Source organism: Phyllobates terribilis, unplaced genomic scaffold, assembly GCF_046119375.1.
Source record: "Phyllobates terribilis strain yellow unplaced genomic scaffold, ASM4611937v1 Scaffold_4__5_contigs__length_816908805, whole genome shotgun sequence".
In the NCBI taxonomy this organism is placed as follows: Eukaryota; Metazoa; Chordata; class Amphibia; order Anura; family Dendrobatidae; genus Phyllobates; species Phyllobates terribilis.
In genome coordinates this window covers 705,861,987-705,875,500 of record NW_027362764.1, presented here as the reverse complement: position 1 = coordinate 705,875,500, position 13,514 = coordinate 705,861,987, and the positions used below count along the sequence as shown (strand labels likewise).

Sequence of the window (13,514 nt, the reverse complement as noted above, 5' to 3'; positions counted from 1 at the left end):
CGGTACACTTCACCTGTGAGAGACAGAATCTAAAAATAAAAAACAGAAAATCACATTGTATGATTGTATGACAGAGGTCAGACGTTTCCTGTAGTTCTTGACCAAGTTTGCGCTCACTGCAGCAGGGATTTTGGCCCACTCCTCCATACAGATCTTCTCCAGATCTTTCAGGTTTCGGGGCTGTCGTTGGGCAACATGGAGTTTCAGCTCTTTCCAAAGATTTTCTATTGGGTTCTGGTCTGGAGACTGGCTAGGCCACTCCACGACATTGAAATGCTTCTTACGGAGACACTCCTTAGTTGCCCTGGCTGTGTTCTTCTGGTCATTGTCATGCTGAAAGACCCAGCCACGACCCATCTTCAATGTTGTTACTGAGGGAAGGAGGTTGTTGGCCAAAATCTCGCAATACATGACCACATGCATCCTCCCTTAAATATGATGCAGTCGTCCTGTCCCCTTTGCAGAAAAGCACTGTCAAAGTATGATGTTTCCCCCACTATGCTTCACGGTTGGGATGGTGTTCTTGGGATTGTACTCATCCTTCTTCTCCAAACACGGCAAGTGGAGTTGATACCAAAAGGTTCTATTGTGGTCTCATCTGACCACATGACCTTCTTCCATGTCTCCTCTGGCCTGGACATGTGCTGGAGTGAGCAGGGAGACCTTGCATGCCCTGCAAGATTTTAATCAATGGCGGCGTAGTGTGTTACTAACAGTAATGTTTGAGCTCTGTTGGTCTCAGCTTTCTTCAGGTTATTGACCAGGTCCTCCCGTGTAGTTCTGGGCTGATTCCTGACCTTTCTCAGAATCATCCTTACCCCATGAGGCGACAACTTGCATGGAGCCCCAGACCAAGGAAGATTGACAGTCATATCTTGTGTTTATTCCATTTTCTAATAATTGTTGTTGCCTTCTCACCAAGCTGCTTGCCTATTGTCCTGAAGGCCATCCCAGCCTCGTGCTGGTCTACAATTTTGTCCCAGGTTTCCCACTTTGGCCTTGGCCATAGTGGAGAGGTCGGAATGTGATTGAGTGAGTGTGTGGACAGGTATCTTTTATACAGGTAACAAATTCAAACAGGTGCAGTTAATACAGGTAATGAGTGCAGTGTAGGAGGGATTCTTAGAGAAAAACTAGCAGGTCTGTGAGAGCTAGAATTCTTGCTGGTTGGTAGGTGATCAAATACTTATTTCAATATGCAATATAATGCAATTTAATTATTTAAAAATCATACAATGTGATTTTCTGGATTTTTTTTTTAGATTCTGTCTCTCACAGTTGAAGTGTACCTACCATAATAATTACAGACCTCTCCATTCTTTGTAGGTGGGAAAACTTGCAAAATCGGCAGTGTATCAAATACTTTTTTTCCCCACATTATATTATTGGCTAAAACTTATTTTTGCAATTGGGTTTCATTAAAAATCTTACACCATTTGTCTTCTATAGCCTCTGCCTACTGCTGGCTGCAGAATGAGCTAACTGAAATTCCAACAGTGAGCTCATTCTACCTATCCAATAACACCGTTTCTAACTCTTTTATCTGTCTATTTCTGAGCTCCTCTCAGCTGATTTATGACCACAGACCACATCAAAGTTGAATGTGCAGGGAAACAAAAAGCCTGTAAAAGCCAAACGGTGTAAATTTTTAAGGAAACTGAATGGCAAAAATCACTTTTAGCCCCAAGTACATGCAATTAAGTTAAAAAAAAAATGTCCTCAAAGGTGGAAAACCCTAATTCTGTAACTATATTGTTAACATGTAAGTCATTATTTAATTGTGGATTCTTTGTATTAGGCTGGTTTCACACATCTCAGTTTCATAGGCCGTGGTTTCCAGACCGGCCGTGGGTCTCCTGGCCCAAACCCTAAAGCCTCATATATGCCGATGAGACCATTGATTTGGGGTCAGGAGTCCAGAAATTCCAGACATGTGACGCCGGCCTTAGACGAGGGCATACTTACACTTTCTGGTCACTTAGGATCATGCCATTCAACGAGTCAATAGCTTTCTGGGCCGATTCGTGGGTCTCGAAATGTACAAACCCATAACCCTTAGATCCATATTCGTCACACACGACCTGCAACACCTCATATTAATAAATGACCTTATTACTGAACAGACCTTGTACTCCTCTATATTGGGGATGACGTACCTTACACGACAGGATGTTGCCAAAAGCAGAAAATGTGTCGTAAAGTAATTTACTATCAATACTCTTATCAAGGTTTTTGATAAAAATGTTGCCGACCCCGCTCTTTCTTAGGGACGGGTCGCGCTGACACCACATAATGCGCATCGCTTTGCCATTCATGTCTTCAAAGTTCATTGTATCCAGAGCTCGCTCCGCTGGTGGGAAAGAACCAGGAAAGAATCTGGGATTTTTAAAGAAAGAGTTTGACCCCTCTCCCCTATGCCATAATAGGAATTGCTCATAAGTTCCAGCATTCTGTGTTAAACATTTTTTATTATATTTTTTTTTGTATTACATTTATTTAAAAAAAATGTCAATATTTTTTTGTTATAAAAAAAAATTGACAACTTGCAATTTTCACTTTTTTATACTTTCTGTCCTTTCAGGAAGAGTTTTCAGCAGGTTCTTTATCAGCAGAGGCAGGATTACAATGACAGGTAACACCTTTATACGAAGTTGATAACACAGGATCCACCAATCACAATAGGCGATGTCACAGCTCCCCTTCACAATGACCTCTGCACACGCTCATTTGATGCTTTAATACAAATAATAGGGTTCAGATCTGACCATTGTAGCTATGTACACGTGTTGTTTCCTGAAACAACGAAGTTAATAACACAGGATCCATCAATCACAATAGGCGATGTCACAGCTCCCCTTCCCTTCACAATGACCTCTGCACACGCTCATTAGATGCTTTAATACAAATAATAGGGTTCAGATCTGACCATTGTAGCTATGTACATGTGTTGTTTCCTGAAACAACAGGAGGTTAGAGTCTAAAAAAAGCTCCCATGTCCAGTTTGAAAATTTTATATTTTTATTTTTAATGCAGATATGTTAAAAAAAAATTGCCAGAAATGTAAAAAATATATATATCTAAAACAAAAACCTGATTTAAACAATAGGTCATTTTCTGATGACAGCCTGCCTTTTTTAATTAATGACATCACTAGGGGAAGCGTAAGGAATAATCTTTTACTATTGAATTGAATAAAAACATTGTATTAATATACAATGTATACCGTGAGCTCATGGGCTCCCCCTAGTGGTGGCTGCAGGAAGACAGAAATTTATTATTTAACGCTAACTCTATGCATGTGGATTTGGAGGGGGCGGATGTTTACCTTAAAGATGAAATTGTCCGTAGCCCTCTCCCCCCATTAGTACATGTATCTGGAATACATGTCTTTGCCCTAATAGACTAATAAAATACTGATTGAAATTGGTGGAGGAGGTGGACACCCATTTATTTTATTAGCTGCTGACGTGTCGCACTATTATATTATGTTATAATATAGGGTTGCAATGTCCTATGGCTTTAATCATGTAATGGTTCTTACCATCCCCCAACTGCTGGAAATTGACGTAAGCATAGCCAAGAGACTGACGGGTGAGCTTGTCTCTGCATACTCTGATTGACAAAATGTTGCCGGCAGGAGTGAACTTTTCATACAGCATAGCCTCCGTGACCTGCGGAAGGAGGTCCCCGACATATAGGGTTGCTGTATTGTGGCTGAGAGCGCTAGCAGCCATTATTAGCGGGTTCACTAAAATAAAGGAGATTGTAAGAAAAACACCTTGATAACAACATGTCAGCATTACAAAGCTGGTCATACACATCAGCCGCGGCCTGACTCCTCAGAGGATAGCTCCTCTCTACCCCGAACAAAAGGAAATTCAACAGGGCCGATCATACTCTCCCCCGCCATTTGTTCGGGGTGAATCTGGAGGACCCTATACACATTATATGGCCTGTCGATCCCGCCAAAGTAAGCAAACATTTATCTAATGTGTATGAGGGCTTTAAAGGGGATGTTTGGGACTTTAACATTGATGGCCTATCCTTAGGATAGGTCATCAGTTTCTGATGGTTGGGAGTGCGAAATCCAACACCCCACCGATCAACTGGTGTTGGTGGCAGCCAGAACTGCTCAGCTGCACAACACTGCTCCATTGACTGCACAGTGGCCACGGCCAGGTACTGCACATCCGTCCTCTATTGATTTAAATAGGGGGGTGGATGTGCAACACCCGCCAGCGGATACTATTCTGTCGATAAAGCTGTGCTGTGCAGTTCCGGCCAACACCAGGAACAGCTGATCAGCAAGGGTACTGGATGTCACACCCCCACCGATCAGACATTGATGGCCTATCCTAAGGATACTCCATCACTGTTAAGTTCCGGACAACTCCTTTAAAGAACTTGTAGATTTCACCATTTCACTAAAACATAAAGTAAAACAGACACCTTTTGATTTTTTTTGATTTTTAATTCTTGTATTTATGGCGAAATATAATTTTTGCAATAATGTTTCATTAAATATGTTGAGCCATTTGGCTTCTACAGCCTCTATGTATCACAGTACATAAAAGACTGCAAAATGAGTTAACTGTGAATCTGTCAGTGAGCTCATCTGACGGCTGAATAATAGTCCAAGTTCATTTATGCATCCATAATAATAATCCAATTTTTAATAAAAAAAAAATGCCCCCAAAAGTGTCCATATCCTCTGTCCACCAACGGAGGCATTTTTATAACCTCTATAAAAAATACTGTTTCACTTTTAAGGGTGTATATTCACAGAGTTTATTTTACACAAGAAAGTGTGTTTTTTTTATGGGGGGTTATTTTTTTCTGCTTCTATTGATTTGGTAGTGGTGTTTTATCAAGCAGAAACGCCCCAAGAATTTACGTTGCTTTTTTGGCTAATTTTTAAATGTGAATTTTGGTGTGGAATCCCCTCCAAAATCCATGTTAAAAAAAAAAAAAAAGCGCAATTTTGCTGACTTAAATGGGACTTAGCTGCAATACCGCACACGACCTATAAGCAAGAGTGGAGCTCTTTCAAGAAAAAAAATTGCTAATTTTATGTAATTTTTTAATATGCAGATTAACAGACAAATAATCTAGTGTATAGGGAGGGCATATTTGCCAGCTCCTTCCAGCCATGAGGAGCCATTAAGAAGTCCATTGACCCAGGCGGGGGCCCAGAGTCACTGGGTATAGGTGCTGCGGATGTCGGTGATCAGAGAACTTTTGATTCTATAATTCTTCACTTTCCTCCGCACATATTTCGGGGTTGTGCCGACTTCGGACTAACAAAATAGGCAAAATTTGTGTTCATAGTCACCTTATTTCTAGGTCTCGAGTGGCCTCTTGATGACTCCTTCTGTTAAACTGTCACTGTCAGGGCAGAGCATGGCGGCCTCATGGCTGTGTGATGCCACTCATGCCCATGAGGCGCAGGCAGTTACTACTGGTCTGAGCACACGTCATGGTTGACAACTTTTCTGGATAACCCTTTATAATAAAACATTTTACGCCATCAATTTACACCTATAAAATAAACGTCCTTTATTAATCATTATTTATTATATGTTTGCATTAGATTACGGTAATAAATTAATGAACCGCTATAGTTTTCCTATATATTTTGTGAAAATACCACCTTTCTGGATGGCACATGTACACCAATGCTACAGAATTAGGGAAAATACAATGTTACCCCTTGCACCCCCAAAAAGTTATGTCCATCACTGTCCAGTACTAAACCTGCAGCAGAAAGAAGCGCGGACAGTATATAATATAAATATGGCGACACTGTCGATGGGAATAGTGACGTACAAGGAGGTCAGTAATACATTAAGAAAACTTTTTCCCATTGAAAACTTTAGCTGCTGATCCATTACTATGGCGTGGATTTTCCACTATTCATTGCAAGGGGGTAAAATCGGTCATGAAGAAATGCACAGCACGCCATCAACTTTATGCCTATCTCTATTGGTGGATGGGACTTTTAAAACTGGATATTCAGCGAGCAATCTGCACCCTGAGGTTCTGTTCACACAATGTGTTTGCATTATTAATTTTTTATGCTGCAATTTTACGAAAATCCACAGTGTTTTTGCCGTGAGTCTTGAAATTGAAATTTTTTTTGGAAAATCGCCGCAATAACAATGCAGCGTGATTGAACACACAGAGTCTTAAAGGGGTATTCCTATCTTATTAAATGATAGTTTACTGCTAATATTGACCTCTAGGGACCCTGCACTCGTAGAATAATGCGAGCGGGTGGCCTGGAACACCCCCTCTGCGCAGAGGAAAAAGTGTAGCGCTGCGGCCCCATCCATCAGTGTCAGAATCAATAGTAAGAGGTCAGAGCTCATTAAATGATGGCAAACCCTAGTCATATACCATTGCTTAGTAAGATGGGAATACCCCTTTAAAGAAGCCACCCACCTTTTTCATTTGTTGGCAGATGCAGCCAGGGGTACAGCCAGGGGTGTAGAGCTGGAATTTTGGCTTTCCAGCTAAAAACTTGGAATGTTTTTGTTATATTTTTTGTAAATTTAGTACTTTGGACCTCACAATGCGTCATGGATCATTCACTCGTGACCAAGGATATTGCAAAAGTGGTGTACAGGGATAATAAGCAGGGTGACATCACAGCATAGAGATAAGTTCCTAATTACTCAGTGAGGTCACGCTGTCTGGATAATGCACAAAGTGGTGTCACAGGACAAAGATAACTCACACAGTGATGTCACAGCACATAAGTAATGCACACAGTGGTGTTACAGCACGTAAGTAATGCACACAGTGGTGTCACAACACATAAGTAATGCACACAGTGATGTCACAGCACAAAGATAGCTCACACAGTGATGTCACAGGACATAAATAAAGCACATAGTGATGTCACAGGACAAAGATAATTCACACAATGATGTCACAACACATAAGTAATGCACACAGTGATGTCAAGGTACATACAGAATGGACAGAGATAATGCACGAAGTGATAACTGAGCAAAAAAAAAAAGAACTCACACAGTGATGTCACAGCACAAAAATAACTCAATGATGTCACAGTACATATGTAATGCATAATGTGATGTCACGGCACAAGAATAATGCACAAAGTGATATCACTGTGCTTACATAAGTCTAAGGGGTAACGGTTCTATTTGTAGATAGTGACATGCCAGTGTAAGGAGACTTATAGGCCATGCAATGCTCCTCTGAGAAATTAAATATGCAAATTGCCTCTTCAGAGAGAAAAAAGGATTAGAAATCCAGTACCACCTACTGGAAGTAGCAATCCTAAAACTCAATATCGACCCTTTAACGAGCCTTGTCACATGACTTAGGATAAGAAGTCAAACCAGAATACTCTAAATCATGTGATAAGGCTCGTTAGAAGGTCGATTTTGACTTTTAGGATTGCTACCTCTAATAGGTGGTTCTAGAGTTCAATCCTCTTCATCTCTGAAAAGACAGTTTGCATATTTAATTTCCCAGACAAGCATTGCATGGCCTATAAGTCTCCTTACACCCCTTGACATCACTTTGTGCATTATTCTTGTCCCGTGAAGAGGCAATTTGCATATTGTACTTACATAATGGACAAAGTGCTGTCACGGCACAAGAATAACGCACAAAATGATGTCACAGTACATCCATATTGCACAGAATGATGTCACAGCACAAGAATAATGCACACAGTGATGTAAGAACACCTGCAGTACAAAATGCACAGTGTTGTGATAACGCGGGAATAATGCACACTGTGACGTCACATTACATTCATATTGCATGATAGTATCATAGCACAGGAATATCGCACAGAAAAATGACACTTTGCAGATGGTGATTTGGCAATTAACTCTTTATTGGGGGCACTGCAAAACTACAATGGTCATTTTGACATGTCCACATTACTCTATATACAGTCACAATAGCTTCACTTTCCAGTTTTCATGTATAATCAGTAAGTCTGTGAAACAGCATGTAAAGCATATTGCTGCTTCTAGGAACGCGGCATCTCCCTAATATAAACCACGCTTAGACGTCTATATTTTGTTATCCGCTTTCTTACCTGTGCGGCACATATCTATCACATACATCATATTTTAGGGTCACACAAGTCTCTAATATTTGCCACATGCTGAGCGCACCATTCTGTGTGCTGCAGTTTACAGTCTGAACACTAGATGTCACACCAGAGCTGTGAGCCTCCAGCAAACGCTGTGTAGTTTGTGTAGCATACAACCCAGTGTACAATGGGCCGGCATCAGCACCTGGCAAAGAGGGCAAATGGGTTGTAGCACACGTGCCAACATACACTTGTAATGGCCCTGAATCTTTCTAATACATTTCACAGAAAGTCCCAAAGCAAGCTGTAGACTCACATTGGGCTGGCACTGAATGCTGGCACATTTTAGTTCCAGAACTATGAAAGATCCAGTTCACATTTACAACAGTCTAGCATTTCATTCACAATTCTCACTTCAGAAATGTAAAGTTATTCCCAGATTCACAATATCTTTCACAGAGCACAATAGATGTTAAAATACAGACTAAACCCAATATAACATTTCTTTCTTGTACCTTTGCATCTTTTTTTATCCCAGTCATCCAGCTTCACCTAGTTGAATGGATGGTCCTATTCTTATCTGATAAACTACATTTCCCAGCACTGATTTTTCCTCAGTGCTACAGACCCCCCTTCCATGCACCATTTGCTCCTGTACAATACCCAGCCTGGCCAATTTTATCATCGGCTATCTACATTAGTATAGCTGCCTGTAATGAGCGGGTGGTAGTTCCACTCTCCTGCACTCCACCGCAATGAAACTGCAAATGCTACTCTGTTGATGCATATGGCAGAGGATTATCTTCTGCTATATGCATCAACAGAGTAGCATTTGCAGTGGCACATCACTGATCTGCCAGCAGCTGGCAACAAAAACACACAGCTCAACTCTGCACTGCTAAGTAATTACAAGCTCTGTTGTGGAGGAGTGCCGAAGAGTTAAGCTCTGAGAGAAACAAGCTGACAATGATGTAAAATCACACAGGAAGATATGATGATGTACAGGTGAATCTCACTAAATTAGAATATCATCAAAAAGTTAATTTATTTCAGTTCTTCAATACAAAAAGTGAAACTCATATTATATAGAGTCATTACAAACAGAGTGACATATTTCAAGAGTTTATAGTTTATTTCTGTTAATGTTGATGATTACGGCTTACAGCCAATGAAAACACAAAAGTCATTATCTCAGTAAATTAGAATACTTTATAACAACAGCTTGAAAAATGATTTTAAAATCCGAAATGTTGGCCTGAAATGTATGTTCAGTAAATGCCCTCAATACTTGGCCGGGCTCCTTTTGCATCAATTACTGCATCAATGCGGCGTGGCATGGAGCCGATCAGCCTGTGGCACTGCTGAGGTGTTATGGAAGCCCAGGTTGCTTTGATAGCAGCCTTCAGCTCGTCTGCATTGTTGGGTCTGGTGTCGCTCATCTTCCTCTTGACAATACCCCATTGATTCTCTATGGGGTTAAGGTCAGGCGAGTTTGCTAGCCAATCAAGCACAGTGATACTGTTGTGTGTAAACCAGGTATTGGTACTTTTGGCAGTGTGGACAGGTGCCAAGTCCTGCTGGAGAATGACATTTCCATCTCCAAAAAGCTTGTCGGCAGAGGGAAGCATGAAGTGCTCTAAGATTTCCTGATAGACGGCTGCACGGACTTTGGTCTTGATAAAACACAGTGGACCTACACCAGCAGATGACATGGCTCCCCAAACCATCACTGATTGTGGAAACTTCACACTAGACCTCCAGCAGCTTGGATTGTGGCCTCTCCACTCTTCCTCCAGACTCTGGGACCTTGATTTCCAAATGAAAATTGGAACTCTGTGACCTTGTGGAGTGTGTCAATGACTGCCTTCTGGACATCTGTCAAGTCAGCAGTCTTCCCCATGATTGTGGAGCCTACTGAAACAGACTAAGGGACCTTTTTAAACCCTTAGGAAGCCTTTGCAGGTGTTTTTTTTTTTTAATTATTTTAATATACTGAGATAATGGCTTTTGTGTTTTCATTGGCTGTAATCCATAATCATCAACATTAACAGAAATAAACACTTGAAATAGATCACTCTGATTGTAATGACTATATAATATATGAGTTTCACTTTCAATTAGGCAGAGTACTATACAGGCGCAAATTATGGCTTGTAACATCTTGCCTTTGCAACACTCTTTGGCAATAATGTATTATTTACAGTGTATTGTGTTCATTCTTACACATAATTATCATCGGCTCCAGCATTGTTATATGATCAAGTGTATTTTTGAGAGCTTCTGGGGGTTTTTTTGCATATGGTCCTCCATTGGGTTACTCTGTTGTTTTATAGGTTTTATTGCATAATTATTCTTTTCAATAAAAGTTATGTTTTATGAGACCTACTGTACTTGCTCTATTTTGTTCTTTTGTTGTCGTCTTACAATTATGTATAACCTCTTTTTATGGAAATAGAAGTTAACAGATACAAATTAAACAAATGCAAAATGCTATAACATATTGGTCAATAAAAGAATCACCAAAACCATTCTATTAAGGCTTCAATTGTATCTTCACATACAATGATATCAGTATGTTTTATTAGAACAAAAGATAAGAACCACTTAAGTGGTTCAGCAAAACAATGACAAACAAATACACAAAGAAAGGAAGAAAGAGATAGAGAAGAGAAAAAAAGGATGGGGGGAAGGGGGCAGGGAAAGTAAAGAATGGAGCTCACTTTTAGTACCATTAATTAGTGGCCAGCACTTATCCAAATCCAACCAAACAGGTCAACAACCTCTCATCCAAATAACCTATGAAAATCCATTGAATCCTGAAACAAAATCCAGACACTCCAGATTTTCCTGAATTTATCAGCAGACTCATTGGGGTCAGCAGAAAGTTCTACCATTCTGAAATTATTTTTACTTGTTCCAGTCTCAAGATGTACAATACAAAGTTATATTGTGGTACCATGTTAGCCAGAAAAATTTATGTAAATACTTTTATGCCCAAAAATGACAAAAGTATTCTCGGAGTGATACCTTTAGATTGGCTGACCAGAAAAATATATATGCAAGCTTTCAGAGCGAAGAGGCTCCTTTTTCAGGCATTATTACGAAATTGGGCAGCAGTAGTTAAACCACCCATATTATACATATAGATTTTGCAAAATTCAGATTCTTTAATGGAACAGTGTTCAGGAGATCCTCAAAACGCACTGGACATTCTGTGCCGTCAGTCTAAGGCCGGGGTCAAGGTGAGACGTTTCATCCGGAAACCGGACAGTTTTCATCCATATTGTCATCCGAGTGTACATGGTCAAATAGTATCCTAGGTTAATAATCAAAATATCCATAATAATAAGATGCCGTGTGGATGATCTGTGTTGGATCAGATTTTTTTTACGCACTCTTCTAGACTTGAATGGGCGAGAATAGTGCATGGTGTGATGAAAACCGGTCATCCTAACATCCAATTATTCTTATCACACTGATCAGAATTTGCTCTTGGTGTAATCAGATTTTCTCCGATGAGATAGAAAACAAAATTTCTCCATCTTCATTGTCAGCCGTTGACAGACTGCACTCAGATACCATTAGAATGCAGTCCAATTTTGCAATCAGATGATCGGATCAAACTCAGGCATATGGCCATATTTTTTTTTTTCCTTGGCTAGACTGAAGGGAAGCAGCATGAAAAAAAAAATGTGAAAAAAAAATAATCCCATAGATTAGCATTGGTCCAAGAGCAATCCAACATTTTGTCGTATCACACTCGAACCAAAAATAGTCGTCTGCACCTGCCCTTACTCAGACAGCTCGTCTGAAAGAGCCCCACTTCACACTTCCTCAATTCATGGTCTTTGTACATACCCCAATATTTTTGTCCCGACTTAAGGTCATCTGACCAGAAACAGCCCCATGGGCATATAGATGGCTGATGTCAGGAAACAGATGGTCGGATCAGAAATTGAGGTCCATACAGACTGAGATCCGGATGTGTAAAGCCGCCCTAAATCTTCCACAAAGTCTAAAAATAAGGCCATGTTAGCACCTAAAGGCCCGGTAACCCGTCAACCAAAGCTGTGCAAGATTTGTAAATTTCTTTGGAATAGATTGTGGACACGTTGTCACATTTCAGCACCTGAGTAGGGGCCGGAACAGCAGAAAACCCCCACATGTGACCGCATTTTGGAAACTACACCCCACCTTCCATCACCTAAGGAATTCATCTAGAGGTGCAATCAGCATTTTTATCCCTCAGATTCCTTTAGCATTGGGCTGTGAAGATGAAAAATTACACAGTGTAGACAATTTTTTTTTCTACCATGGCAAATAAAAGTGCCCCATATTTTATTACGCCATCTCTCATTAGTGCAGCAATCCTCCTTGTGGTCATACACCGCATTTCAGGCACTCTGCAAAGCAAACGGGGGTTGGGATGCATTTGGCTTTGGGAGCGAGGATTTAACTCTATTCGTTTTTTGGGAGTCATGACACTTTCAGTGCCTTTAATCTACTTGTAACATGGAAAACCTATTTTTTCAGTTGACCGATCTCAGCGAGGACTTTTTTTTTTGCCTTATGGGTTGAGGATTTTTTATTGGTATATTTTGGGATACGTAAAAAAAAATAAATAAAATTGTTATCACTTTTCATTCATCGTCTCCAAAAAATTTGTAATAAAATTCCTAATTTTTTTCCGTGCGGTAAAACTGATGAACACTTTATAAAGTCTGGGGTTGCCATTATCGTACTGACATGAACGTAGTGTTTTTATGTTTTGCTACTTTAAAATTGTTTTTACACCTCCCTATTTTAAGAGCTGTGATGTTTCTGCTTACAGCTTTATGAGAGCTTGTTTTTTTTTTTAATTTTTTCACAGCACAAGTTGGAAGTTTGGTATCAATTTGGGCTATACAATGTTTTTATGGTCGTTTTTTGCCCCTGATTTTTGGGTGGCAGAACAAAAAACCCACACTTTATGGCATTTTTTTATGCCATTTAAGATGCAATAAAAAGTAGGCATTAGACCTACCGGTAATAGGGTTTCCAGGAGTCCCTCATGACAGCACCATCAGGAGGTCGTCCTTCATATCCTTGATAGGGACAGGAAACACACAAGAGGTTCAAAAGCCCCTCCCTCCACCCCAACTCCAGTGATTTTTCAAGTACCACACCAAGATGGATGCAACTCTATCCTATTTGCCTTTCAACCATTTATGTTAACTTCACATAGCCGTTTCAGGAAAATTTAGGGAGGGAATATAATAGGTGCTGTCATGAGGGACTCCTGGAAACCCTCTTACCGGTAGGTCTAATGCCTACTTTCCAGGACGTCCCTCCTGACAGCACCATCAGTAGAATACCAAATTATACATTTTAGGGTGGGGCCACTGCCTGGAGGACCTTCCTTCCGAAGGCCATCTTTTGGCCTGATAGAATGTCCAAT

At 40.3% G+C, this 13,514-nt stretch overlaps 1 protein-coding gene across 1 annotated transcript in view; it reads right to left on the bottom strand.

Moving 5' to 3' along the window:
* The window catches only part of LOC141264711 (polyadenylate-binding protein 1-like), a 32,235-nt gene extending 28,501 nt beyond the window's left edge, over positions 1-3,734 (bottom strand). Inside the window, exons 1-3 of the mRNA XM_073676978.1 lie at positions 3,542-3,734; positions 2,157-2,350; positions 1,966-2,081 (exon numbers count right to left, since the gene is read on the bottom strand). Coding sequence (XP_073533079.1) covers positions 1,966-2,081; positions 2,157-2,350; positions 3,542-3,734 — 503 coding nt within the window. The remainder of the gene's footprint in view (positions 1-1,965; positions 2,082-2,156; positions 2,351-3,541) is intronic.
* Between the last annotated feature and the right edge of the window lie 9,780 nt (positions 3,735-13,514).